Source organism: Staurois parvus, unplaced genomic scaffold (genome assembly GCF_062004578.1).
Source record: "Staurois parvus isolate SC_StPar_1 unplaced genomic scaffold, SC_StPar_1.0 ptg000734l, whole genome shotgun sequence".
In the NCBI taxonomy this organism is placed as follows: Eukaryota; Metazoa; Chordata; class Amphibia; order Anura; family Ranidae; genus Staurois; species Staurois parvus.
In genome coordinates, this window is record NW_028318530.1 from 1,063,239 (window position 1) to 1,090,737 (window position 27,499).

At 41.2% G+C, this 27,499-nt stretch overlaps 1 protein-coding gene across 7 annotated transcripts in view; it reads right to left on the reverse strand.

Moving 5' to 3' along the window:
• Nucleotides 1-5,479: 5,479 nt before the first annotated feature.
• The window catches only part of LIMCH1 (LIM and calponin homology domains 1), a 370,228-nt gene continuing 348,208 nt past the window's right edge, over nt 5,480-27,499 (reverse strand). For 5 of the 7 annotated variants that reach the window (XM_089654005.1, XM_089654006.1, XM_089654003.1 and 2 more), the window contains 11 exons: nt 26,275-26,303; nt 25,597-25,704; nt 24,266-24,358; nt 23,082-23,213; nt 19,634-19,758; nt 17,954-18,060; nt 17,040-17,130; nt 13,923-14,009; nt 13,706-13,814; nt 11,255-11,357; nt 5,480-5,887 (listed from right to left, as the gene is read on the reverse strand). In XM_089654005.1, the coding sequence (XP_089510131.1) occupies nt 5,862-5,887; nt 11,255-11,357; nt 13,706-13,814; nt 13,923-14,009; nt 17,040-17,130; nt 17,954-18,060; nt 19,634-19,758; nt 23,082-23,213; nt 24,266-24,358; nt 25,597-25,704; nt 26,275-26,303 (1,010 nt within the window). In that variant the 3' untranslated portion in view covers nt 5,480-5,861. The remainder of the gene's footprint in view (nt 5,888-11,254; nt 11,358-13,705; nt 13,815-13,922; nt 14,010-17,039; nt 17,131-17,953; nt 18,061-19,633; nt 19,759-23,081; nt 23,214-24,265; nt 24,359-25,596; nt 25,705-26,274; nt 26,304-27,499) is intronic. The other 2 variants (XM_089654009.1, XM_089654004.1) reach the window with 1 other exon arrangement.

The following is a 27,499-nucleotide window of genomic DNA, read 5'->3' on the forward strand; positions in this document are numbered from 1 at the left end:
ATTTCTTCCAAATACCCCAAGTCCTCACACTATGTTGTGTCAAATCAGATTGCTCACTGTTTTACTGTTTAGTCACTCTCTGTTTTAGAGATTGTGGTCAAATGGGAACATTCGTCCACATATGATTCAGTAGTCCACCAATTTTGGGAAGAAATATTTCAGATGATCTGGACAGCAGCTAAGCAAACAAATGCTAAAGTCTGGAGGTCGCTTACTCTCTTGGGCTGAAACCAGGACTATAATTCACCAGTCATGCTCCATGAGAAATGAAAAGTCAGGCTGACTGCTACAATGAAATATATTTGATTATCTGGTACCCATGGGCCTCAGATTATCTTCCAGCAGGATTTGAGCTGGACTTTTCAAGCCTCTGATTTGGGGCACATCTGTGGGGTGCACCTTTCACATTGATCCCCTCCTTTTCCTCTCTTTCCATATCTTACTTCTATGTTTTGCAGTTACTTTCCCTCTACCATACTCTTGTTCTTCTCTTAGCTTATTATATTGGTTCCCTCTAGGATACTACAAGTTAGACATCTCACCCAGCACCCTCATTCCTGCTTTGCACGCTATTGTGATATGATACCTGTAATTATATTGATGGATGGTAACTACCTTATATTTCAAGTATATCTAAATTTGAACATTTTTGGGGATTTGACTAGAATAAGGGATGGCTAAATCCCCTGTCACATTTGTCTTTTGGCTGTTAGTGTATTATTGGGAACATTTCCCTTCGCTTAATGCCCTGGAAGTGAGAGAAAGCTCTCCAAAGTGGAAAGATGTCTCCACTGGAAGATTTCCCCTCAGCTTTTGTTTCAGGAGACAAATTTTTAAATTTCCCACTATTTTCTATAACATCAGCAATGGTCACCAGGACAAATAGAAAGATTAAATCTCCCCAGCAGCGACACAGAGAGCATTAAAGTGACAGTAAATATCCACTACTTAATGGCTCTGTAACCTGTATTTAATGACGTTTTCCTTACTGTGTGTTTCTGTCTTCTTGTAATGTCCTCGGTGAGCTTTCAAAACTTTCTTTTTCCCCTCTCACTTCTATTTGTTTGGAACAAGCAGTACATATTAGTTGTGGTCATGTGCACTGCTCTATGCACACTACAAATCCCACAGTCCATAGTTCATATTGGCAGCAAGAGACGGTGCATCCATTCATTGATGGTGGCCTTCATACAGTGTGCCATGGAGATCAAATGTAGCCACCATTTAAAAGGAAGTTAGATAGTAGCAGCAAAATACAGAAGCATCTGAAGATTTGGAGGAGGCCAAGAGCAACAGAAGGTATTTTAAAAGTTAAGAATACATACTTGGATTGAAATTTTTATTTTTAAACCACAGTTTATTGTGACTTTAAGTTCCTGACCTGACCCCTTTTTTATCCAAATCTAAAAAAGTTTTGCTTTAGAAATACTTTTATGTTCAATATTTTTATTGAGGTTTTAACAAACATAACAGAAGATGTTAAATGGTTCAACACGAGGATAGAATGAGAAAGATGTCATAGTACAAATTAAACAAGCATGTTGAACCCCTCCAAGTAATGGGGGGGGGTTTGTAGAAGTCTAGAGAACAGTAACATTAGAGGTATTCTCACAAATGCGTTGAACTAGTGAACGAGGCAGTTGAGAAAGTATTAAACAGGGAAAAAATGGGGGGGGGGGGGGGAGGAAGTGGGTATAACTTGGTAGAGGAGGGGTTACCAGCTTGGGGTGGGTTTGGTTAATGTGTCATATGGGGATATGTGGATTTTTAATCAAAGTTGTACAGTGCATTTTGGGTGTTGTAACCAACGAGCCCATTGAGGGGTGAACTTGTGTTGGGAGAAGTTATTTGAAAATTACCTAATTTCCATGTTTAAAAATACTTTTAATTGTAATTTTATTTACATTAGTCCCTGAATTCTTGTTTCAAATCAGAAATACATTTCCTTTTATGCACAAAAATCATATAGGAATTGACAATCTAACTAGTATCTTCTAAAGGAAAGCAAATAAAAAAAAGAAACTGCACAAAAAGCTTTTTTCCCCCAATATTTATTTATGTATAAACATACATTTACTATAAAAGCTGTTGCATTAAGAATGTTTTTTTTCCAACTAATTTCCAATGGACTAGTTAACTGAAAAGAACATTGGAAACCCCTCTGGACATTGTTCCTCTGTTAAGGCAATATACACCAAAACCAGAATAATCGCACAACGGACAAAAATTAACACAGGACTCTTCATCATCTCTGCAAGTGTAAAAGGAGAAACCACAGTAGCTAAAAGCAACACTAAGCATTTTCTAACATTTCAAGCAGGACTCTTCTATTGCTTCAACCAACCGGCTTGTTGGTAACTGAAAAATAAATAAAATCCACACCACCGTAAAAAAAAAGAAAAAAAAAAAAAAAACAGCACTGAGAAAGTTAGTACTCGACACTAACTTAGGTACAGGTCATTCTTTCACTGTCACAGGGTCATCAAAGATTGCACAGCAACACACATTGTTAGCAAAATATACAACAGAACCCCACACATGAGCCCCATATAAGACTAGTAGTATATTTATGCTTTAATGCAGTGCTGAGGACACTAGCCATGAGATCGTCTAATAATCCTTAAAGTGTTCCTGGCAGTCATTACAAAGGAGGCAACCATTCTGAAGGATTTGTAGTTTAGCCTATCAGTTTGCTAGTAATCAATATCAGTGCTATATGTGTCACATGTTCTCAGTGAATAAATCCAACTTTCGCAGTAATGTCACTATTTCCTAGTGAATTAATAGGCTAAACACTGGCTCAACAAGTGCTGTTTGAGAAGCTGATGCAATCAGTCCAAAGACATGGCTGTAAATATCAAAATCAAGCCAATACTATGGATCTTTAGCTGGTTGAAGGTTAATGAAGTTCAAACTGGACTTTGGAATTCAACCCCCAAAACAGCTGCCTCCTCTACAGGTGACAGGGACACTACATATTCTAAATAATCCTGCAGCCTATAAAATCTGAGCGGTGGGTGAATGAGAATTATACAGGTGGTGTTTCCTTAAAGAGAAAATCTGTAGACACCAATATATCCAAGCAGACATGGAGGGATTTCTCAAGACAGGTGCGGTGTGAATCCAACAATTATCCAGCTCAGAGGACGTCTGTGGCTGAGCCCCACATCATAAGAAAATCTGGAGGCTATTAAAATTGTCTGCAGTATGCCCTCATTATATGTACAAATTTATCAAACAGAAACCAGCATCACATTAGACTGATCAGAGTCCTATTTTAAACAAAGGGCAATATTCTAAAGACTAGATTTACAAAAGGAGATTTTTTGCCAACCGTTGATACAAAACCACCTGCTGCTCCTATCATCCATGGGATCTACATGCAATATTCCTGTTAAATTCCCCCATGTCCATATTTAGTGCTGGTGACTAGATTAAAGCATGTGAATCCCAATATTCTAAAAATGCCAATCCTTTCCACAGAGCTTGTATGCAGATATTAATATTATATCCCCATTGAAATAAAAGTTCAGATGGGGCAGTGAATCCTTAGTACGTATTTTCAATATTATGGATGATTTTGATATACTAAAAAATCCTGGTTATAAAAGAACAATCAATATAATTATGTCTGTGTTGTGCAATGCTGGAATACCATATAAAGTATTTGCAGACACCATGCAAATTGTGTAAACATTATAGTCATGAACCCATGAACCATGCAAGCACGTCAGCAAAAGTGTATAAGAGCAAAACAAACTTGTCACTCTATAAAATGTATAGAGCTACACATAGATTCTGTGTTGCCTCCCTCATCACCTTTCTTATCTTGTAGCTGTATTGCATTTGCCTGCCACACATACAAAGATGTGCAACAGCATTGCATTTAAGGCACCATTTTGTATGTTATAATGTATATAATTAGTATGTATGATGTAACAGAATCATATAAGGTCAATACAAGATAAAGGGACACATCTAGCAATTACTAAACACATGCAAAAAAAAAAAAAGTAATTTAAAAAATAACACTAGTGCTTAAATAAATAACTTCTAGCTTGATGTGTACTTCTTACCCAAGAACAACAGAGCAGACATATTGTAGGCTGGCATATATTTCAGAGAACACAATTTGCCAAATAACTTAGCACATCATCATGCTACGGGGGTCTTCCTCATCTGGTCAGGTAAAAAATGACTGGACCTACACAGCTGCTGCTCAATATGTCAAGGATAACAAGTACCCTTTAAGAAGATGTAGCAAAATATTATTGCATATACAATGGCAACATTTACACTTTTTTTAAACCCTTAGAAACAGACATGCTAAGGTGTCACCTGTGAGTTGGTTGTCGTCATTGGCATGACTACACAGGTTAATATGTTGTCCTTATGGGTATCACACGCTAAGAGAATGAACCAAGGAATCAGGCAATCCTATTTCAATTGGCCCATCTTCCCAGCAGCAAAGAATTAATTGTGTCAACCAAAATGGATTCAGCTTAAAAAAAAAAAAATTTTGGGACCATCTGTTAGCTGCTAGCGAGGAGAATATAAATATGCCATTCTATTGCCTGAATCCATTAGTGTGAAGAGACCCCAAAATATAGCATTTGTACTAAATGCAATAATTCATATTCATTATACTGAAAACCCTAAGAAGGAATTCTGGGACCTCATTTGGTTTCTGACACCCAAGATGTATACAGCTGGAGTTTCTCAATATTCTATAAAGTAAATCTACACTAAGAGTTTACGAAACGTCCAGATGCAGAATGTGATCCTATCCGTCACAACAGCATTGTTCCACATCACTAATAGTGCACTTATTCATTAAGAGACCCAATCTGTGCTGTGAAGACATTCTTCAAGTGTTGTGCAAAGCCTAAGAGATTAGACTAGATCAAAGCTTCCTTGTGCCAAACCCAATGCTTGTATCAAAATATAACATGAACTAAAAACCCTGGCCTCATCACTTAATGGACAAATTACAAAAAAATTAACAACCGTTCACTGTGGAACTATACCATCTTGTGCCACTACAGAGAACTCCAGTAGGGTAATTCTTCAGCTTGTGCAGGAAATACTAAGGCCAAATCATTTTCTTCTCTTGAACTATGTGAAAGTAGCACACATATAATATCCACCACACTAAATACTGTGACGTTGTATGTGATGTTATTCTACCTTGTTTCCTTTAAGGAGGTGGACACCTTGCTTGGTAAACATTAGAGTGTTTTATTGTTAATATTTAAAATTTTGGTAATGGCATTACTTTGGCTTGCCTACAAGCTGGCCATGACAAGTAGAGGCCATCAGTGAGCACAAGTTGGGAAATCTGTTCCCCAGGAACAGTTATCTTCACAGCCATTCAAAACAATATGCACAGTGCTGTAAGTCTAAGTGTATCAGTGTTTGCTGGTTACATTTATTGTAGCTTGTGCATAAGGTGAAGCCCTATAATTAAACCAAGTACAAAATCGATTGCAACTTTAATTTTTAGGTTGAATTGAAAGAGGCACATCAGAACATGTAGCACAAAATACACTTCCAGGACACACCGCTTTAAGTGTTTCCGCAGTTTGCAGGCTGTTTGTAAACCAGGGCTTGACTTCACTCTTCTTGGCAAATAAACAATACTCCTCTGTGGTGTTCCACAGATTTAATCTACCATATTCTTTCTGCATATGAAATATGAAGCAAATCATATAGTATGCTAGTAGTAAGCACCACACACAGTGTTCCTCTCTCCCCATGAGATGAGTGTCAGGGTCTCTGCAGGTAAAAGTGATTGTCTGGAGTCCACCCACACGGAATGGGAGCTCCGCCTTTCAAAATGTTCTTCATAGCTGCTGATGAAGTCACAATGGTGTAGGGTGTCCAGCCGCTAGAGGAAATGACATGAAATACCTTGTCATCAAACATGCATGAAAAAATGTTAAATATATTAATTAAATGTTCTCCATATGAGTGCACTCCATTAGGAAAAAGAATCTCAGTAACCAGAAACCATGATCTTATTGAAGCACTGATTTTACAAGCCTTAGTTAAAGGAGAATAATAACCAAAGCTATTTTGGCTATATTTCTTGGCAAGGACAGCAGATTTTGAAGGTGCAATTTCCAGGCCCCTCATGTTTATACTTTCCCATTCTGGTGTGTCAGCGACATAGAACAAACCTATGCATTGGGTGTCGGGACATCTGATAAACAAATGTATTCCAGGGCCACTGACTCACTAACTGATGAAGATAAATGATGACAGCCCCATCACCTGTGTCTTTAAGGCCTATTGCACACAAGAGTAAAAAATGTTGTTTACTTATCTGAAATGAGAAGCATTGTTGTCTATGGGACTTTGCACATAGAGTAAAGATCAGCATTACAGCGTATAGTACAGAGCAGTGAAACAAAAATACATTTTATATTTGAGTTCAGTAACTTTTATTATTATTATTATTATTACTACGAGTTTATATAGCGCCAAAGGGTTTGCTCAGCGCTGTACAATAGGGGGGGACAATACATGGCACAGTACAACAAAGACAGACAGCGTACGAGGGGTAAGAGGGCCCTACTCTTACGAGCTTACAATCTAGGAGGGAGGGGGTAAAGGTACAGTAGGAAGTGGCTGGGGGGGATGAAGTGGTAGGAGGAATGAGGGAGGATGGCCGTTAGGTGAGGGTGGGGTAGGCTTCCCTGAAGAGATGGGTTTTGAGGGAGCGCCTGAATGTGAATAGAGAAGGCGACAGTCTGATGGATTGGGGCAGTGAGTTCCAGAGGATGGGGGAGGACCTGGAGAAGTCCTGCAGTCGTGCATGGGAGGAGGAGACCAGGGAGCAGGATAGAAGGAGGTCCTGTGAGGAGCGAAGGGTACGGGTAGGGTGGTACCTGGTGATCAGATTGGTGAGGTAGTCAGGGGCAGTGTTGTGAACGGCTTTGTAGGTCAGGGTAAGGAGTTTAAATGTGATGCGTTGGGCAATCGGGAGCCAGTGGAGGGAGAGGCAGAGGGGGGTGGCAGAGGTGGAGCGGGTGGTAAGGTGGATGAGTCTGGCAGCTGAGTTCAGGATGGTCTGGAGCGGGGAGAGCCTGCACTTGGGTAGGCCAGTGAGGAGGGAGTTGCAGTAGTCAAGGCGTGAGATGATGAGGGAGTGTACTAGAAGTTTGGTGGTGTCTGGGGTGAGGAAGGAGCGGATCTTGGCAATGTTGCGAAGATGGAGCCGGCATGTGTTTGTGAGTGATTTGACATGCGGTTGGAGGGAGAGGTTCGCGTCAAGAATGACGCCAAGGACTTTGGCTTGCGGGGCGGAAGTGATAGTGGAGTTGTTGGTGATGATGGATAGGATGGGGGGGGGGGTGTGGGCAGGGGGAAAGACGAGAAGCTCGGTTTTGGAGAGGTTAATCTTGAGGAAATGTAGCGACATCCAGTCTGAGATGTCATTTAGGAGGTGAGTGATGCGGGCGGAGATAGTGGGGGTGAGGTGAGGGGTGGAGAGGTAGATTTGGGTGTCGTCAGCATAGAGGTGATAGTTGAAGCCGTGAGATTGTATGAGTTTGCCCAGGGAGGAGGTGTAGATGGAGAAGAGAAGGGGTCCAAGGACAGAGCCTTGGGGGACCCCAACAGAGAGGGGGAGGGAGGGGGAGGTGGCACCATTGTAGGTGACACTGAAGGAGCGTCGGGATAGGTAGGATGAGAACCAAGAGAGAGCAGCATCTCCGATGCCAAGGGAGAGTAGTTTATTAAGAAGGAGGGGGTGGTCAACTGTGTCGAAGGCCGCAGAGAGGTCCAGGAGAAGGAGGACAGAGTAGTCGCCCTTGGCTTTGGCGTTGAGTAGGTCGTTAGTGATTTTGAGGAGGGCGGTTTCAGTGGAGTGTAGGGGACGGAAGCCGGACTGTAGAGGGTCAAGGAGGTTATTGTCAGTAAGGTGGGAGCTTAGGCGATCGTAGACTAAGCGTTCAAGGAGCTTGGAGGTGAGTGGCAGCAGGGAGATGGGTCTGAGGTTGTTGGGGTCCGCGGGATCCAGGGAGGGCTTTTTGAGGATGGGGGTGATATGCGCGTGCTTTAGGGGGGAGGGGAATACGCCAGTAGAGAGGGAGAGATTGAAGATGTGGGTGAGGGAGCGGATGAGGGAAGAGGGGGGTGACCGGAGGAGTTGAGAGGGGATAGGGTCCAGGGGGCAGGTAGTGAGGCGGGCTTTTGAGAGGACTTTGGCGACTTCCTCAGTAGTGACAGGGCTGAGGGAGTGCAGTGCGGGGGGGGTTATGGTGGGCGGGGCATTGGGAGAGGAGGGGGGCAGTGCGGTTGTGAGGGCAGAGGAGGGGGGAGATGAAGGGGTGACGGGGGCGAGGAGGCTAGGTGGGGAGGTAGATTGCAAGTTGACGATGTCCTTACGGATAGCGTCAATCTTGTTGTGGAAATGGGTGGCAATTTCGTGGGCGGTGAGAGAGGTACTGAGTGGAGGAGGGGGGGGGGGGGAGAGCAGGGAGTTGAAGGTGGAGAAGAGTCGGCGGGGGCAGGAGGAGAGGGTGTTTATTAGGTTAACAAAGTAGGCCTGCTTGGCGGCGTGGAGGGAGGAGGTGTAGATAAGAAATGCAGATTTGTAGAGGGAGAAAGTATGAGGGGACCTGGTTTTGCGCCACAGTCTCTCCAGTGCGCGACTGCGACGTTTGAGGCGTTTAGTGCTGTCGGTCTGCCAGGGTTGAAGCGGTCTGGGTTTGATGATGCGTGTGGTAAGGGGTGCCAGAGAGTCTAGGGCAGCTGACAGTGAGTCATTGTACAAGGTGGTGGCTATGTCAGGACATGACAGTGAGAGGATGCTGTCGTGTAGGCAGTCGGCGGCAGAGTGGAGGGGGGCCGGGTTCAGGTTGCGGAGGTTGCGGCTGGTGATGGTTTGGCGTTTTTGAGGGGGGGAGTTGGGGGAAGGGGAGATGGAGAAGGTGATGAGGTGGTGGTCGGAGAGAGGGAAGGGGGTGTTCGCGAACTGGTTGAGGGTACAGAGGTGGGAAAAGACGAGGTCCAGGGTGTTCCCTCCGAGGTGGGTGGAGGATTGAGTGTGCTGTGTGAGCGCGAAAGAGGAGGTTAGGTGGAGGAATTGGGAAGTAGCCGGGGTGTTGTCGTTGATGGGGATGTTGAAGTCCCCGAGGATGATGGTGGGGAGCTCAGAGGAGAGGAAGAAGGGAAGCCAGGCGGCGAAGTCATCCAGGAAGCGGGCTATGGGTCCGGGAGGCCTGTAGATCACTGCGATCCTTAGGGGGGTGGGTGAGAAGAGTCGGATGCAGTGCGCCTCAAAGGAGGGGAAGGAAAGAGAGGGTGGGTTAGGGAGGACCTGGAAGGTGCTAAGCGGTGACAGGAGCAAGCCGACACCACCACCTCTGCGATCGCTCAGTCTTGGTGAATGGGTCCAGATGAGACCTCCATGAGTGAGTGCCGCAGGGGAGGTGGAGTCGGTGGCCTGTACCCAAGTTTCGGTGATTGCTAGGAGGTTGAGGGAGCGAGAGATGAAGAGGTCATGGATGGCGGTAAGCTTATTGCAAACCGAACGAGCATTCAGGAGTGCAACCGAGAGAGGGGGGATAGATATGGGGAGGAGGGGTACATGTATGAGGTTGAGGGGGTCGCGTCGGCTGGCGTGAGCAGGGGGGGCTCTAGGGGGGGTGTGAGGTGGTGAGGGGCCAGGGTTTGGGGAGATGTCCCCAGCTGATATGAGAAGGAGGAGGGTGAGGAAGGTGGCGTGGGAACGGGAGGTGTAGGAGCGCTTGGGTCTGAAAGTGGTGGCAAGTGGGTCAGCGGGGAAGTGGAGTAGCAGGAGGAGGTGGTGGGTGCCGTAGTGGGGAGAGGGGAGAAGTGAGGGGGTGATATAGAGCTGCTTAGCGGGGGTGGGTGGGTAGAGGAAGGCGGTTTTAGGGATGGAGGAGAGGAGGACAAGGAGGAGGAGCGCGGGCGGCATGTTGGGGTGAGCGGGGTGCAGGAAGGGTCAGGGTGGGTGAGGGGGTGCTGGTCAGGGATGGCGAAGCAGTGTCCGAAACGCAGTGGGAGGTGGCTGGTAGTCCCAGGTGGGGTGGAGGGCAGGGGATCCCTGGTGGGATGGTGGCCGTGCTATCCCTGGTGGGTTAGTAGCGATCCCTGGAGGGATAGTGGTTAGGGGTCCCTGGTGGTTAACTTTTGCACACAAGCGTCATAATTTACTGATGTTTACTCAGCAACTTGTGACGCCCATGTGCAATACTGGTAATGAAGAATTTTACTCATCTATACTCATCTAAACTCTTATACACCTTTACTCGCTTATACTCTGCATTACTCAAGTCTTTGCACATAGTTTTTGGGCCCTTGCACATAGACATCACAGGTTCGACATTTGACATCACAAGTAAACATCAGTAAATTATGACACCCACGTGCAAGAGGCCTAACAGAGAAGTATGGGTTTTGGAAAAAAAAAAAAAAAGTATAGTCACCTAGGTGGATGCAGCATCAGTCCCCCGCCAGCTCTAAGACTGAGAACTGAGAAACAAAAGACCGCTGATCGCTCACTTCTAAGCCTTCAGTGAGCAGAGAGCTGGTGACTGTCAGTCACTGGTTCTCTGCTGTGTCCCTCCAGCATTCACTGGAGCACTGAGAGGCTGAGCCAGCTGTCGGTCCAAGCATCTGGGTGGATCCCGACCATATCAACCTAGACTGGCTGAGTGACATCAGCTGACAGCAAGCTAAAGCCCATTGTCACTGAACACTGGTCATAGGAGTGCAGAATGAACTACACTCCTGTGATCCCCAGAAGTATAGCCAGAAAAGCTTTGGCTATACTTCTTCTTTAATATAAGTCAGTAGTGTTAGCACCCACGTTCCACCCTGATAGGTTTCTTTTTCAGTACATTCATGTGGCAGCAACGCAACCAGGTGCTGGATGGCAGAGCACATCCGCCAGTGTAGCAACACCCATTGTGGTCTATTGTACTGGAGCTCCCCCAGCAAAGGGGAAGCAATCAAAATGAACAAGGACTAAATCCGTTTCCACAACCACTACATTTTAAATTTAAAGGAATCGGAAACAGATGGGGGGATTTCTGCTTCAAATGAAAATCTACCCCAATGTACTTGTGTATGCTGACATGGAGTATACATTTGTTTCTGGTCTTCACAGAGATATCCATTCTGGGTTTTCATGTTTAGCAGGGTGCAGAATGACAAGCAACTTCTAAAATAAAAATGACATGAATAATTAAAAAGATATTGCTAATATGAGGAAAACACTCACTTCTGGATCTGACGTAACAATCATTACAGTTTAATAGGCCATTGCGAATCCTGACATCCGTTCCTGTCGTTGCATCACCAAGTTGTCCCTTACAAACTCCACACTAAGCAGAAATAGAAGGAAATATTAATTATAATAATGAGAAATAAGCTAAAAGAAAATACAGTACGTACTGAGAGAAATATGGATGCTACTATTGCTCACTCCCTCTGAAAATGCTAGTCATTCGGCTGTATCTGGCTCAGCACTTTGACCAGAACAATCACGTAGATTAGAAATTCAGAGTGAAGTCAAACTGCTGATTGGCATACAACAGTCAGTAGTTTAGAAAATATGAAAGACATTGTATCAGCATTATTGGCTGGGCAAACAGCATTTTGAAGTTCCTTTAAAGCGGTAGTAAACCGAGATCTTGTTTTAAAAAAAAAACAAAACAAAACAATGGCATACTAGCACATTATGTGAAACTTTCCTTAAAATGAAGCCCTGCAGAGGCGCGCTGTTACCTCTGACTGGGCTTCCATCTTCACCAGGTCTTTCTCCCGGGTTCGCAGACTCTGGCGGCTTGAATGGTCGAGCCGCGATGATGTCACTCCCGCGCATACACATAGGAGTCATTTTTACGGTGCGCAGCTCTGAAGGAACGGCACAGGCATGCAAGTAAATATCTCCTAAACGGTGCAAGTTTAGGAGATATTTACAATACCTACAGGTAAGCCTTATTATACGCTTACCTGTAGATATAAGTGAAAAAAAACGACTTTACTACAACTTTAGGTGAACCTGTGCCCAGGCTATACACACTAAAAAAAACTCACCTTTGTAGCTATAGGAATTGTGGAGAAATTAATCTTCAAAATTCACAACAAAGACACTGAAAACTCAGCTACATTGTGCAAAGAGCAGAATTGGCAGTCTGACAGCCCTCTAATGTAAACTTACTACAGATATTTCTACATTGTTAGAAACTGACTGAAACCAAACTTCAGAGTGAGTTTTTGTGAGCATTGAGGATCTTTGAGAATGAATTACTTCACAATAGCTGCAGCTAGAGAGATCAGCAATGGATTATTTTAAAGCTCATTTGCCATTTACTGGTTGTTAAGAATATATAAATTCTTTAATGTTCACAGTCTAGCCATATATGCATGTTAAAACAACACCAACAATGCAGTCTAATATCTGTGGAAAACAGAAAAACCATTATTATGCCTTGGCAGAAAAAACACCAGATGCGCCTAAACGCGTGCAAATCTGTCTAAACGCAATTATCGCTTGAGCTTTTATTCATTTGAATCGCCAGAATAATTTAGCATTCTGGCCAATGAAATGAATGAGTACCGAAATGTTTGACGCATCGGAACACATTTAAACATGCCTAAACACATTTGAAAAAAATGCAGTTTTAGGTGCGTTTTAATGCTGCTTTCTTCTGTCAGGAAAAAGGCATTTGGAAGAGCTTCAATGTGCAAGAGGTCTAAGCTATACTGTAGAGACCACACTGTGGTTATAAAAGGGTCCTTGTTTTCAAGCCCTGGTTCACTCTAGAACGCGGTGCAGGAAGCTCCCGATCTGTGCGCATTTCCAGCACCGCCTTCAAATCGCACTGCCCTCGTGATCTGCAGCGGGTGTCAGTGCAATGTTAACGACACCCCAAACACAGGTCGCAAACACAGTGTGTTTGCCTGCAGCGCAACACATGGTACAAAACGACCAAGCAATCCGGTTGCAGTGGGTTTCTAAAATTGGTGCATACACTACTTTGGTGTGATGCGGTGCCATTTAAAGTATTACTAAACCCACAACAGTAAAATCAGTCTGTATATGTAAAGCATGCTTTTTAGACTCACTGTGGAACCTAAGGGGTTAATCCTCTGCATTGGGTAAAAAGGCTGTTTGATCCTTTCTTCTCTGTTCCTCCCCCTTTTCAAGTGACCACCCCTTATCTCCAGACTGAACCGTAGGCATGAACATGCTCAGCTTGGTGTGTATTACTAGAGAGGTGTTTTTTTTTCTTGGGAGAGTGCATGTGATCAGTACAGGGCCAATCAGCACTGTCCAGACAGAAGTCAGGGGATTTCCATCCTAGAGCAGAAAGAAAACTCCTACAAGCTTTAGCTAGTGGTGGGAAGGACACAGATAGAAGTCACAAGACTGCTCTAACTGCTGATGAGAAAAGGTATTTAGTTTAGATTTACTAAAATAATTGCACTTCCATGTTGTGTGTACTGTGGGAGACCAGATATAGTGAATTCAGGGTCCTGGGTTTAGTAACAATTTAAGCATATTTAGGATGAATGGGCTCAAATCGCACCACACTGAATTGCATGTGAATTATACAGAAATGCAGTGTGCTTCCTGTGCGGTTCATATACAATTCATAGTGTAAACCTATGCTTTAACAATATGTCACAATACATTATTATAAGTAAATAAAGCTTGGGGTTGTACCTTGAAACACTGTATGTGGAAATAAAGACTAAGCGTTTCAATGATCATGGCTGCCCCCTTTCCAAGTGGTAGTCCACACGTGGAACACAGTTTCTTTCCACTTACAGACCTAAAAGACAACAAGGCTTTGGTCATGAGTGATACATGATCATGCATATAATTTGCTTTTCTCTTTTCAACACAGAACATAAACACATTTAGAAAATGTGTTATTGACCTTTTGTACCTGTTGGGTGACTGGCATTGTGAAGAAGTAGACTGTGAGGAATTGATGACATCCCTGGTGTTCTCTGGAGGATCCAGTCTGCAAAAAGACAATAAAAGACTTAGAATAGTCATGCTCCAACACTATCAACAAAAAAAAGTCTCTCAGTCTCACAGTATATACAAATGTGATAGAACCGTGGCACAATCTATGTGTGATCTACAATAGCAGAGATGTTCTTGGGCCTTATAATCTCATGAAATCCACAGTAAGCTGAAATAATGTGTTTGCTGGCAAATCAAACATAAGGCCGTGCAACACTTCACTTGCTAACGTGAGCGTGAAGGTGATTATTAAACTCAATGAGCAGTGATTGTGTAAAATTGATGATAAGGGGACTTTTGAGGGGCCATTTCATTCATTTGGAAATTAATAAATCCACTAACTGATGAGAAAAGTTGGTGACCTACCTTATCTACCTAGATGGTTATCTACTTTGGGTGACATACCTATAATGTCCATATCTTCAGAGGTGGGAGATTAGTCTCTGCCAGTTGAAATATATGGCATGAAAGACTATACTAGCTTGTAGTTACTGCAGTCAAGACATTCGTTCCCTAGAAATACTAGTAGGCCCCAAGTGAAGATAGGTTTGAATGCAAAGGTGTAATGTACAGACAGAGACTGCATCTCAGTTTAAAAAAAAAATATGAATATGTTAATAGAGTATTAAAAGACATAAAAGATACATAAGACCAATGACCTATGGAGGGAGAGAAACCGGGGAGCGCCACGAGTTAAGCTGGGGCCCCGGGAGTAATTCCTCTGAGAAGACTGGAAGGACCCAGTACCTCCTGATTTGGACGGATCTACCTTGGTCTGGCCTGGGGCTGGGGACGCAAAAAGTCCGCAAACTCAGTGCCCCCTGAGTAGTCGCCTCAGGGGTGTCACTAGTAACACTTGGGTGTGGGACCCCACGGTGTGAAGATGACACATGGTCACTGTTTTTCACTTCTTTTTGCACAGCGCCCTAAGGACCAGGTCTTTTGGCTAAGTCCAGGGCAATTTTTGCTACGGGCTTCAGGGCCTGGTCTGTGCACATTTCGGCACGGTACCATTTTTTTATTTTATTTACTTTACTTTATTTATTTATTTATTATGCACTCCCACGTTTGTCACTTTTTTCTTTGCCTTATGTGTGTGTATTTCACGGATGGAGGGTGTGGGTCCTCGGGCCTACCCTGATGTCTAGGGGGAGGATGTGTGGCCATACGGTTCCTTCCTCCCCTGATCCCTAGAGGACTCTTCTTCGGGAGAGTCCCCTTGCCTAGTACTGAATGTCCGGCTTCGGCTGGGCATAGGGAACGGTGGTCCACCAGGCCTTTTGGCCAGGAGGACCAAGTGGGAACCTTGTCCCCGTCAGGAGCTTCGTGCCCCGGGGGATCAGGGTAAGCGGTCCAAGCCCCTTTAGGGGTAGGACACAGCACACCCCTAAGTGCACTTTTTGTGTGGTGTTTTTGCACTTGCACTTTTTTGTGAAACACTTACGGGTTTTTCGTTATAGTTGCACGTTTGCGGACTTAAAAAATTTATGGGATCCTATGGTACATACTTCTTACTAGTACACTTTAGTACACTCTCTACATTATGTTGTACATTGCATAAAGTCAAGACTGCTACACTATGGGGTTGATTTACTAAATGCAAATAGGCAAGTTGCAGAGTCTATTTGCCTTTAGTAAGTCAGCCCCTGTATGTGCTCTGTTGTATGTTACAAGACCTGACCTCCGCACTCCGTAGACTATGTTGTATATTACATAGAATTGACCAAAGTGTTTATATTCTCAATAGTTATTTGATGCTGTTTAGTCTGCAAGTCTGTTACCTTCTTTAACCAGTTCCAGGTTAACCTATAGTCAAATGACGGCCAGACACAGCGGATGACAGATCAGTGTACCAGCCCACTGCCGGTACCATGTGATTGCTGTGACCAATCACAGCAGATCACAGGACAATTGTACACAATGGATGGGGCTCGTTCATGCCATTCAGTGTGTACTATTGTGTTGATCTTTGTCACGGTGATCACATGGTACACATAGGGCCAATTACAGCCCATCTGTACCATGTGCTTAGCTGTGGCCAATCACAGCTTATAACAATAGCAGACACTGAAATAATGGATTTCATTCATAAAAACATGATCATTTATAACAGTGAATATCACTGTTTTAAGCGACCATAGTGCGTAAAAAAAAAATCCTGATCACTTCCCTAGAGTAGTACAGTGTTACTATGATAATACTGTATTTCTCTGGTCACAGTATATTTTAAAAAAAAGAACAAAAATTGAAAAAAAAAAAAGGAAAACTTTTTTTTTTTTTAATTGAAAAAATTAGGAATTTGTTTTTACATACTGTCATCAGTCAGTGTCCCTGATCACTGCCACACCAGTTATACGATGACGCTGCACTGGTATGTTATAAAAACAATTGTAAAAAAAAACATATTTTAAAAATTTTTAATTTTCCAAAAAATTGTGACAAAAAATTACAACTTCAAAAAAACTCGCCATGCCTCTTACTAGATACCTCAGACTATTCAATATCCAAAAAGAGATATTTGTACTGGCATTTAAGGGCCTCAGTACATCAGAACTGATCACTTTTCAGATATATATCCCATAGATTGTGTACTTTCCTACAGATTAAATGATATATACTAATTTTGGCTTGTTTACTAAATAAATGTGGCAGACTACATTTTGATCTAAATTTACGAAGAAAGCTTTTTTGTTTGCAAAATTTTATAACAGAAATGAAGAAAATGCATTTTATTTCAACATTTTTGGTCTATTTTTTTTGTTTATTTAACAAAAAATAAAATACCCAGTGGTGAATAAATGCCACCATTTCATATGGGTACAGTGTTGCATGACAGCGCAATTCTCATTCAAAGTGCAACAGCGCTGAAAGCTGAAAATTGGCCAGGGCAGAAAGTGATAAAAGTGCCCTGTGTTGAAGTGGTTAAAGAATCTCTGAAAATCCCAGGAAGAACACCTAGAAACCTCACCTCCTATGGACAACCAAGGACACAGGTAAGAATAAAAAAAAAAAAAAAACAACTTACTCCTTTGAATCCATACAAGGTGACCGCGGCTGACTGCTTTTACTATCCACAAAATTATTATGCGATGCTGCATCCTCGCCCACATGGGATTCTGAATTTGATGATGAAAAAAAAAAAAAAAAGAGACAAATGAACAACTGTTGAATTTTGGCAAAATGGGGTGAAAGCTAAAAGAATAACATAGTTATATAGTAAAATTCATGCACACCTAAACTAACCTGAACTAAATAAAAACAATACATATCACTTAAAATTGTGTGAGGCTTGATCACATCAAACTGGTGGGTTAAAGATTAAATCATCCTACCTTTCTTCTGATTTGGTTGACAAAAATTAGCCATGGTAGGAAGAATTGATTAAAACACGAGAAGATCAAATAACGGATTTTGAAATACTGGGAAAGATACATTGTGGGCCTCCAGCCTTTAAAGTGGTTCTAATGTCTAAGCATTTTTATACTATGCATTAGGGTAACAAACCACTCCACCAACTGCTCTCCCCCCCAGCCACACTGTGTGAGCCTATGGATACACACAGCCTAGCTTGGAAGGCGCCTCCTCAGCAGCACAAAAGGAGGTAAGGGACAGTTCTCTACAAAACCATTGCATAGAACAGGTAAGTAGAACACATCTTTTTTATTTTAATGTTACAAAAAGCCTTTACAATCACTTTAAGAGGTAGGATAGCTAGCTGCTTCATGACAGTAATTTGCATTCCCCAGTCACATGATATCTGGGCCCAAACTGGATTTAAAGAAGAACAGCAAATAGGACCTGTCACAAGTGCCAATCACATCACCTGTCACCATACAGCCAATACTGTGAAAATTACTTAAAATAGCCTCATGTTCAGAGTACATACAAGCTAGCACGGAGTTGGACAATCCTGGTCTAGGTACAGAAGACTCGACTTACCAAATTGTAAGTGAAGGCTGGTGGGCGTGCTGCACTGTTGTTGGTGTGCATAGTTGTTGTCCTTATCTGTTACTGCCATGTTCTCTTCTGTTTCCAATATGCTTTTACTGGAGGGCACATTATGAAATGGTCATTTTTTTTTCTAGTACAAAGGATAAACATAGCTCATCAAATAACATTCTAGGATTCCCTTTAAAACCACAGCATTCCCGTGTGGCAAATAAATTCCATAGGCACGACATTAAGCAGCAGGGCTGGGACAAAGGGTGGGCAGGAGGGGCAGCTGCCCTGGGCACTGTGGTATCATGTGAGGTGGGAGGGCACCACAAGGAGATGGGGGGGGGGGGGGTGGGGGTGGGATTTGTGTTGAAAAGGAGGAATTTGGGGGGGAGGTAAAATATTTTTCTAGGAGCAGAAATTTGGTGGGGGTATACTAAGAATGGTGATTTATGGGGATTTGTGTTGGGAGAGGGAATGGAAGGGGAGGAAATGATTTGTGCTAGGAGGGGGGTTAGGGAGAATTTGTGCTGGAAAGGGGGATTTGCAGTGGTGGGGGAAAAGATGTGTACTGGGAGTGGACATTTTAGAGGTAAGGAATTTGTGCAAGGAGGGGTGTTTTTTGGGGAGGGGGGGATTGAGCTAGGGGGAATTTGTGGGATGGGGGGCAAAGATTTGTGCTGGGAGCAGAGATTTCAGCAGGGAGGCAGATTTGTACTGAAAGGAGGGGTAATTTTTACCTAGGGGGTAAGCATGTAAGAGCGGTTTCCTTTTTTTTTGGGGGGGGGTTGCTGAAACAAGTGCTCATACATCTTTGAGGGCGGCACAGTTTGGCATGATTTCTCCGCTCCTCCCACAACCTCCTGCTCTCTAGCTCCCTTGTCTCCAGGACTTCTCCAGAGCCTTTTCCATCCTCTGGAACTCTCTACCCCAATCTATCTGACTATCGCCTACGCTGCCCACTTTTTGGCGATCTCTGAAAACCTCTCTCTTCAGGGAAGCCTATCCTGCCCTCAGCTAATAACTGAATCTTCTATTTCTCAGTTCATCCCCCACAGTTATTACCTTTTGTACCACCAGCCCCTCCCTCCTAGATTGTAAGCTCCAAGGAGCAGGGCACTCCTAACCCTCTTGTATTGAACTGTATTGTTGCTGTATTGTCTCCCTTTATATTATAAAGCGCTGAGTAAACCGTTGGCGCTATATAAATCCTGTATAATAATAATTGCCCTGGGCTCCAGAACACCTTATCCCAGCATTGCTATGCAGCACAAAACAATGCAGTTTTGGTACTTTCTGCGAGAGCAGATAATGAATTCTTGCAGTATTTCCCCGTTCTTCTATACACCTCCATTTTAGAGGACTGGAATTTTCAAACAGACGGCATACAAGGAAATGGCCTATAGACTTGAGTAACCTCATCCAATGTTAGCTCTTATCCTGTAAACGTGAGGAGACTTGCTGTAGATCGCAAATTTAATTCCTCTATGCTCTGGTGTCTAGAAAGTATCTTGTAAGTATAACAAGTCATTCAAGATTCATGCATTCACGTGAACACGATGATTAACTTGAATCAGCTTCTATTCCATGAAGTATAGACCATTCTGAAAGCCGCCAATAAAAGGACGAGGCCGTGAAGTATCCTGTAGTCTATTTCATTATGCACTCGGCTTATATACATACCCGCTGCCTTTCTTCTGCTCTTCTGGTCTATTGAGAGCTCCCTCCAGTGTCCACAACGGCACATGTGGTTTATTATCTTCTGGCTGTGCTGCCTCTTTCACACAGCTCTTGGCCTCTGTCCAAGTCTGCAAACAAACCAAAATAATATTAAACTAATGGTCATCAAAACAGCGGCCCTGAACAACCATGGCAAATCCTATTATGTTTACAAATGACTCCCATCAACATAGAATTCAAAGAGAGGCCAATTCATTGTACAATACCACACCATAAAATACACTTGCTAGCTCTCCCCTTGAACTGGCCTTGTTTGATACAGTTTTATTATTAGTACAGCAATATTAAATATTATGGATGTTTGAATCAAAAAAGGAATATATATTCCCACAAACTGTATGATGTGCAATAAACACTGACTGACAGATAAAGCTATGCACAGGCACAGGATGGCCGACAGATTCATAGGAAAGATCCAACCACTGGTCTTGTTTTTTTTTAGCAATCGATGCATGAACATGAATGTTCCTTTAAGTTGAGTATGCATGTCTGTGTTAGGACTGAGATGTCATCAGATGTTTAGATACCCCTAGTACCAGTCTTTGCTTAGGACTGAGATGTCATCAGATGTTTAGATACCCCTAGTACCAGTCTTTGCTTGGGCAATAAAATCTAATCAAGCCAATCAATTGGTGTTTTTGGCAGTTTTAGCCTTAATAGCACTTCTTGTGCCAATTGCAATTAATAAACTGTATACCTTGGAAACTCTGGTGCAAGATAAGATGCCGTATCTTTCTATATTTTGATGTATAGTAAAACACTCTGATCAGACTTCAAATTCGTTATTGAAAAAAGGATGTGTAGTGTTTGTAAGCTGTAACTATTTCCATATTTACTATAAAGGACTGGAACTCAAGCTCTGGATTTACCATATACCACCCTGACGCCCAGCCTGTGGCCCATTAATTTATTATGTGTGGCCTTCCAACCTCAGCAGTCTGTAGTGGGAACATTGATTAGGGTAATAGTATTTATCTCTATTAGTCTCATGTAACATGTTCCCAGTTTTGTATCGTCTTCTGCAGCATATCCCTAGTCAAAAATGTAGCATGTCTGCACTCTATGACCCTCAATTCCTCTATTAGATCTGCAGTTTCTGACAGTCCTCTCAAGCATTACATATATTAAACATTATGTGTAGCCCCTTGGTGATGTCAGGGGCCGCAACTGAGGCCCCCTTTGACCACTTCCCATCCGGCCCATGTAGATAAACGGCCGGACGGGAGCGCGTCCGATGCAGGTGGATGTTTTTAAATGTTCCCCCGCATCCATTGCCTGTGCGCGCTCCCTGGGAGGACACAGCAGAACACAGATCGCTGTACTGGACCTCTGTGTGATTGGTCAATCATTGATCACATGAATAGTAGTAAACAAGATGTCACTTCCTTACTACTTGTGAAATCTGTGAATGATCACAGAGGTCACATGGTACAAGGCTATTCACAACAGCCTTGTACCATGTGACAAGCTGTGACCAATCACATCTCTCACAGTATTTCTCAATGGCTGCAGGAATGCAGCCAGAGAGAAGGAGAAATTATTGCTTTTACAGCCTTTATGGGTGTAAAAGCAATCAGTGTAAAAACTATGGTGACACTGTACTGCTAGGGTGACAGTATGTTAAAAAAACCAAAAACCATAACTAAGAATATAAAAAAAAAAATAAAAATAAAAACTAATTTGGTATCCAAAAATAAGGTGTAGAATCCCCCAAAAGCTGCACTAAAAAATAAGTATAATTACCAATAATTTAAAATATAATATGAAAATGTCAATTAATGTGAAATATGCAAATCATTCATATAATAATAACCTGCTGCCACATTGAATCATTAAACAAAATTAGAAAAATATTTAAAGAATAAATATTTATGCGACACATATATCAATAATAGTAAGTTTCAATTAATAAACAAATATGAAATTCCAAATAATTCAGTCCATTCTTGTGATCACCATGTGAAGAAAAAATTATTATACAAAATTCATCAGAATATTTTGTTTTTTGCAGAATTATTCACGCGGTGATTATTGGATGATCGAAGTGATTTATTCTGATGAGTTTTGTATAATACTTTTTTTCTTCAATGGGTGATCACAAGAATAGACTGAATTATTTGGACTTTCATATTTGTTCATTAATTAATTTATTCTTTAAATATTATTCTAATAAACTAATTTGGGTTATTTTTCTTTTTACTAAAAAGATAGATGAAAACATTTTGTCCAAGATTTATGAAGAAAGATTATTAATTTGCAAACTTTTATAAGAAAAACTTTTTTTAAAAAGATTTTTGGACTTTTTCATTTATATAGCAAAAAAATAAAAATCCCTGTGGTGAATAAATACCACTAAAATAAAGTTTTATCTGTCTCAAGAAAATAAAAAAATTCATATGGGTACAGTGTTGCATGACCGCGCAATTGTCGTTCAAAGTGTGATAGCGCCGAAAGCTGAAATTTGGCCTTGACTGGAAGAAGGTGAAAGTGAAAGACTTGAAGTGGCTAAGCCAAAAGTTGACAACCACTGATAAACCATTATTTAGACATTTGAAAAGTGCTTATACATGGAAATTACCACATTATACGATCAACTGGAAACCAATTAAAGCTTTTCAAGATGTCTACCAGATTTATTAATAGAAATAAAAATAAGCTGTAACTGGCCCATATGTATGAATGTAATATCAGTATTTGCACGGAATAGTGTATGCATATGCCAGATGAAGCTCTGAGTTTGCATTTTAATGCAATCTCTTCTAGTTTGGCCAGTTTTAGGTTAGCCATATGTAATGATGTAATTATCTTTCCCAGTGATGCACTGTACATAGAATTGAAAGGCCACAGTGCCTGCAAAGTATCTGGATATTGCACAATTTACTGTTGTTTGGCACCTGAGTTAAGACAAACTATGATCAGCATAAAGTGGCACCTAGGTGGCAAAATACTCACCAAATGCAGCAGGCAATGAAAGAACAACCACTCTTCACCTGAACTCAACAAGAATTACCCATGATTCTGAATTGTGTGTTATGTCATAATATATGGCTTGTTCCAGCAGCATTACTAAATGAGCAAATATAGCTTGGGTGTGAATGAATACACAGAGCATTCATTTCACTTTAATACCTAAGCCTATGTGTGTAAGTCCCCATGAACAGCGCATTCAGACTTCCAAATGAGCTGTTCAGTTTGATTATGCCCCTGCCATCACAGTAAGCCAAGCCAATGTCATTTAAACCTCACTTTCAGCAGTCATTTGCCTATTGATCAGGCTTTTTGAACTGCTGTCAGAACCCAATTTTACTAGACATGTCACCTACAAATGGGGCAGTGTATGTCTTAGACATGGGGCAGGGGACTTAACAGATATTGTAAATTATAGACATGCCTCTTCAGAGGTTGTTTCTTGCTCTCTGTGGCTGGGGGTTGTGCTTCCATTCATCTCACATACACCACGATGTAAACTTGTAGCAGGGGAAACGGTCAGTGGCATTAAGGTGTCTTCAATGATTTTCCTCTCCTGAAGAGACATTTGAGCAAAGATAAGAAATATCATAGAGAAATATTAAAATATTTTATTTTGTAAACGGTTATATCATTTATGCTCATTAAAAAAAGAATAAAACAAGCTAGGTATAATACAGTTTGTAAACCTAAACTGCAAAACTTCAGTCTGTTCATTCAGTCAAATACAAGATCTCTTAGCTTACAATATGATCTACAGAGGTTAAAACACAAGATTTCTGGTAAAGTGCCATAGAGATAAATGATTGAAAAGGGACTTAAAACAAATAAAACTCCATAAAACATAGGTACTCCATGCATGTGGTGAAATAATATATCATGGACTCTCAAGGCTGAAACCACCAACTTTAGCCAGACAACACAAAACTAAGCTTGGTGCTCATTTTTTGCTATAGTCTAATCATGTGACTTATAAACCCTTAAAGGATAAGTTCACCTGTAAAAAAAAATAAAATAATAAAATGCAAATTTTTTTTCAGGTAAAAAAAATGTGCAGTTACTATTTTTGTTTTCTTATCCGCCCTTAAATCATTGCACCCACGATCAGCAGGAAACGTATCATTTATGTCCAGCTTTACCAAGTATAACACGTGTGTTGAGCACTACAATTTCTACCTCTACAGCTGACAATACACACATAGATTTTTTCCATTCAGCCAGAATGCTGAACAGAACAAAATCTAACAGATTCTTTCATTCCATAAACAGCACGGATAGTCAAATCTCTCGTTGCTGTTATTGTATTTTGCCAGCCGGCCCCACCAGCTGTCAAATATCCGAAACAGTGGCTTTGTCTGATTGGTAAAGGTGCTGTTTGGCTGACAATTTTCTCAGTCGAGGGAAGTAAGCTGGGATGCGTTCAACAGGGCAACCTGCTTAACGAATTTTAGCTGGTTCATCATTAGAATGTAAATCTTCCAACAACAAAAAGGTGGATTAGGCAAGAACACCCCCCAACACACACACTAAAGAATGTAGTCTAAGATTATCAAATTTCAAAAATAATTCCAAATTTAAATTCAACAAAATGTAAGATGACAGAATTACCTCCTCATAATATTTACGTTCCTCCTCTTCCACCTCTTTTTGAGCCTTTTCCCATTCCTCCTTCAGCTTCTCCTGCTCTTTCTGGTATCTCTTCTGTTTTGAATTTTATTCAAATTTTGTTATAACAGAGAGGCAGTTTAATAAAATTGCAATTTCAGGTGAAGTGTGAATATAGGTAAGTTAGCATTCTCATAGCAGCTGTCACTGTATGAAATAAATCTAGACACAGACATGATGGACATTTTTGATATTCGGAAACCCAAACTTCCCAGTTAGCTAACTTCAGTAATTGCCATTCTCAAAGCTTTTAGTAGATGCTTAAAGAGGACCCCTCCTTCCCCAATGACTCCAAACTCCTCTCACCACCTTATAATAAATAAATAATAGTGTAACAGGAGAAGGAGAGGAGGAAAAATATGTGACTAAAGAGGGTGAAGGTCCACTTTAAAGTGCATCTCTTGGCAAAACTTTGTCTAAATGTTTTATGTTTTGGACAGGTTGAGGAAAGGTTAGACACTCTGTCAAGTTTTTATCATTGTCTGTATTGTCATTGGGGAGATTCACCCCTCTATTTACACTGGTGACCATTTTCACAGAGAAAGAAAGAAATGGGAAAAGAAAAATCTTAGAATTGTCCCCAAAACAAGAGCAGAAAGGAAATACCACAATGAGGGTATCTGCTTTGCGTACAACTGTTTAAGAGGAGAATTCCCTTCACTTTGGGAGATTTCTTCTTGCTTCCTTTTGTGTCTTTGGAACTGGAAGTAAAGGGAAATGTCCTAAATGGTAAACAAAAAGCAAAAAAACCCAAAAAACTGACAAGGGTTTTAATCCTTTCCTACAAAATTCACAATATGCACTTTAAAGTATATGTATGACAAAATAATTTGTTTTTGTTTTGAATAGACTGGGGAAGAGTTAAGACCCTGGTCAGGTTTCTATTACTTTTTGTAATTCACCATCTCTATTTGTAGCCCCAAATCAATGAGGACACCTTTTTCTGATGGCAGTGAATTCCCCAAATTCTTTTTTTTCTCACTTTCTAATTGATAACTCTGGGACAGGCAGCAAAGGAAAACCTTCTTAACAAGACACAGGCAGCTAAAGATAAACTGATCGGGCCTTCCATAATCAAAAAGCCCTTCCATACACAAACGCTAAATAGAACTATTTTGGCTATACATTTACTTAAAGATAACATTAGTTTGCATATTCATTTTGGAAGCCGTTGATTGTGTGCCATCTAATCAATGACATGTATATTTAGAAATTGAAAAAATTTAATTTTAGATTTGTTAGAAAGAATATTTATCGGGGGCCATAAGATGTACCTGTAGCTGCCTTTCCTGCTCCTGCTGCCACCGCTCCTGTCGTCTTCGCTCTTCTTCTGGATCCCAAGAACAAAATCGAGTTGGAGAATTTAAAGCGGGCATTAGTACCTATCAGCAAATACAGACAATTAATTAAATATACAGTGTTAAAATAAATTGGCAGTTATGTTTGCATTACAATGTTCTTGAAATTTGATGGTGAAATGTCACAGATTAGCATTAGGAAGGGCAAGGACTAATGGGCACTCAGGCCAGAAGTGTTGGCCGCATGTGTAGCCTTGGCCCAGAATCCAAGGGACTCTACAGAGACACAGAGATCGATTTATAGACTAACATGTCCTTGCAGGCACCACCTTGTTTTAGGTTAGGTTCACTTAAAATATTTCTTATGATACAAAACCACAAATGCTTCAACCAAGCTCAGCATATTCACATTCATAAATGTTACAGCTATCTCAGTCTTTCGCCCAGCACTGAAACACCCTTAAATAATTCTAAAGTTAATTAAGGCAGTCAGAGATGCAGAATGATTAATTGCCCTAATTAATGCAAAACAAGATGGATAATCAGCATTGATGTTACGGCTCATCTTGTGAAAGATTTAGCGACATCTTCGGCTTAGCAAAATAAAGTTTAAAACAATGTAATGACAAAAACATGCCTTGTGAAATTACTTACTGCTGAGCTCCCACTGCTTTCTGGATCTCCTGTCAAACAGAAGTGAACAAAATTAAAAAATACTTTATTTTGCTTCTAACATATCTACATTTGACTTTTAGAGCAACATCTGTATATTTCTTCTGTTCCGCACAAACAATGTAAATGTCAATAGATCACGATATATATATATATATATATAGATAAATAAAGATAGGAGAGTCTTTACTGCCAAAAGGAATAGCCTACAATAGATTCCACTTGTGAATAATAATAAACAGTTTAATACCTATTAAGATCTGGGAACATTTGTATACAATATACCTTTAAATTATATGTCTCTCTAAAAACATAAATTTTACAGATTAAATACACTAAAAACCTAATGGGACCCATGTACAGCTTATTATCTGGTTTTTCTTACAGTAGTATTAAAATCCAGTCCACTTCTCCTATGCAAAGGGCCTCTAGGCGTTGAAAGAATGTTTAGGTACTATGAAGAGTGCAAAATACAATAACAGGAGAGATTTTTAGATGTGCATTTGCCTAATCTTTATGACCTATATTTTTTAAGGAGACGTGTAAATAAAAGGTATATTGTTTTTTACAAACTATAGCGTTCCCAGATTTCAGTTTGTGTTATACTTGGGCTCATTTATTTCTATAAAGAAAGAAAGTGTCTACAGTCTTAACCTGTGTGATCTCAGAGCAATGAATCAGATTATACCTTTTATAATATGGCAGAATGATATAACATGAAATGTTGTCTTGGAACAAAGGTGTCTAAAAGACACTAGATGGTCACCAGCCAGCAGTGTGCACCACACAGCTGCTGAACAATTGTCCTTGATCGCTGGTCAAAAATACACTTGCGCATTAAAAGAAATTAAAAAGAACATTTCTACCTACAAAGAAGATAGGGGAATACTTAATCACATTTGTGATTGTCTAGGGCTAAGCTAATCAATTTGTTCCATAAGCAGGAACCGTCAGGGAGAGCTTACAGACTTACATTTGTTACCAGATCTGATTGCAAACCATTGCATCATGTAATTCCTAAGTGTACAGGCACCTTATCAAACATTGGTAAAGACAATTCTGACCTCTAGCAGGCTGAATAATAAGGCCCAAAATATTATTTACTTTGAGTAAACAATAATATCAAGTTGATTTAGCAGAATCACTGGCAACGACTCAAGAGCAACAGTTAAGAGCTAAGAGACCACTCACCTTCCAAGTGCAGTTG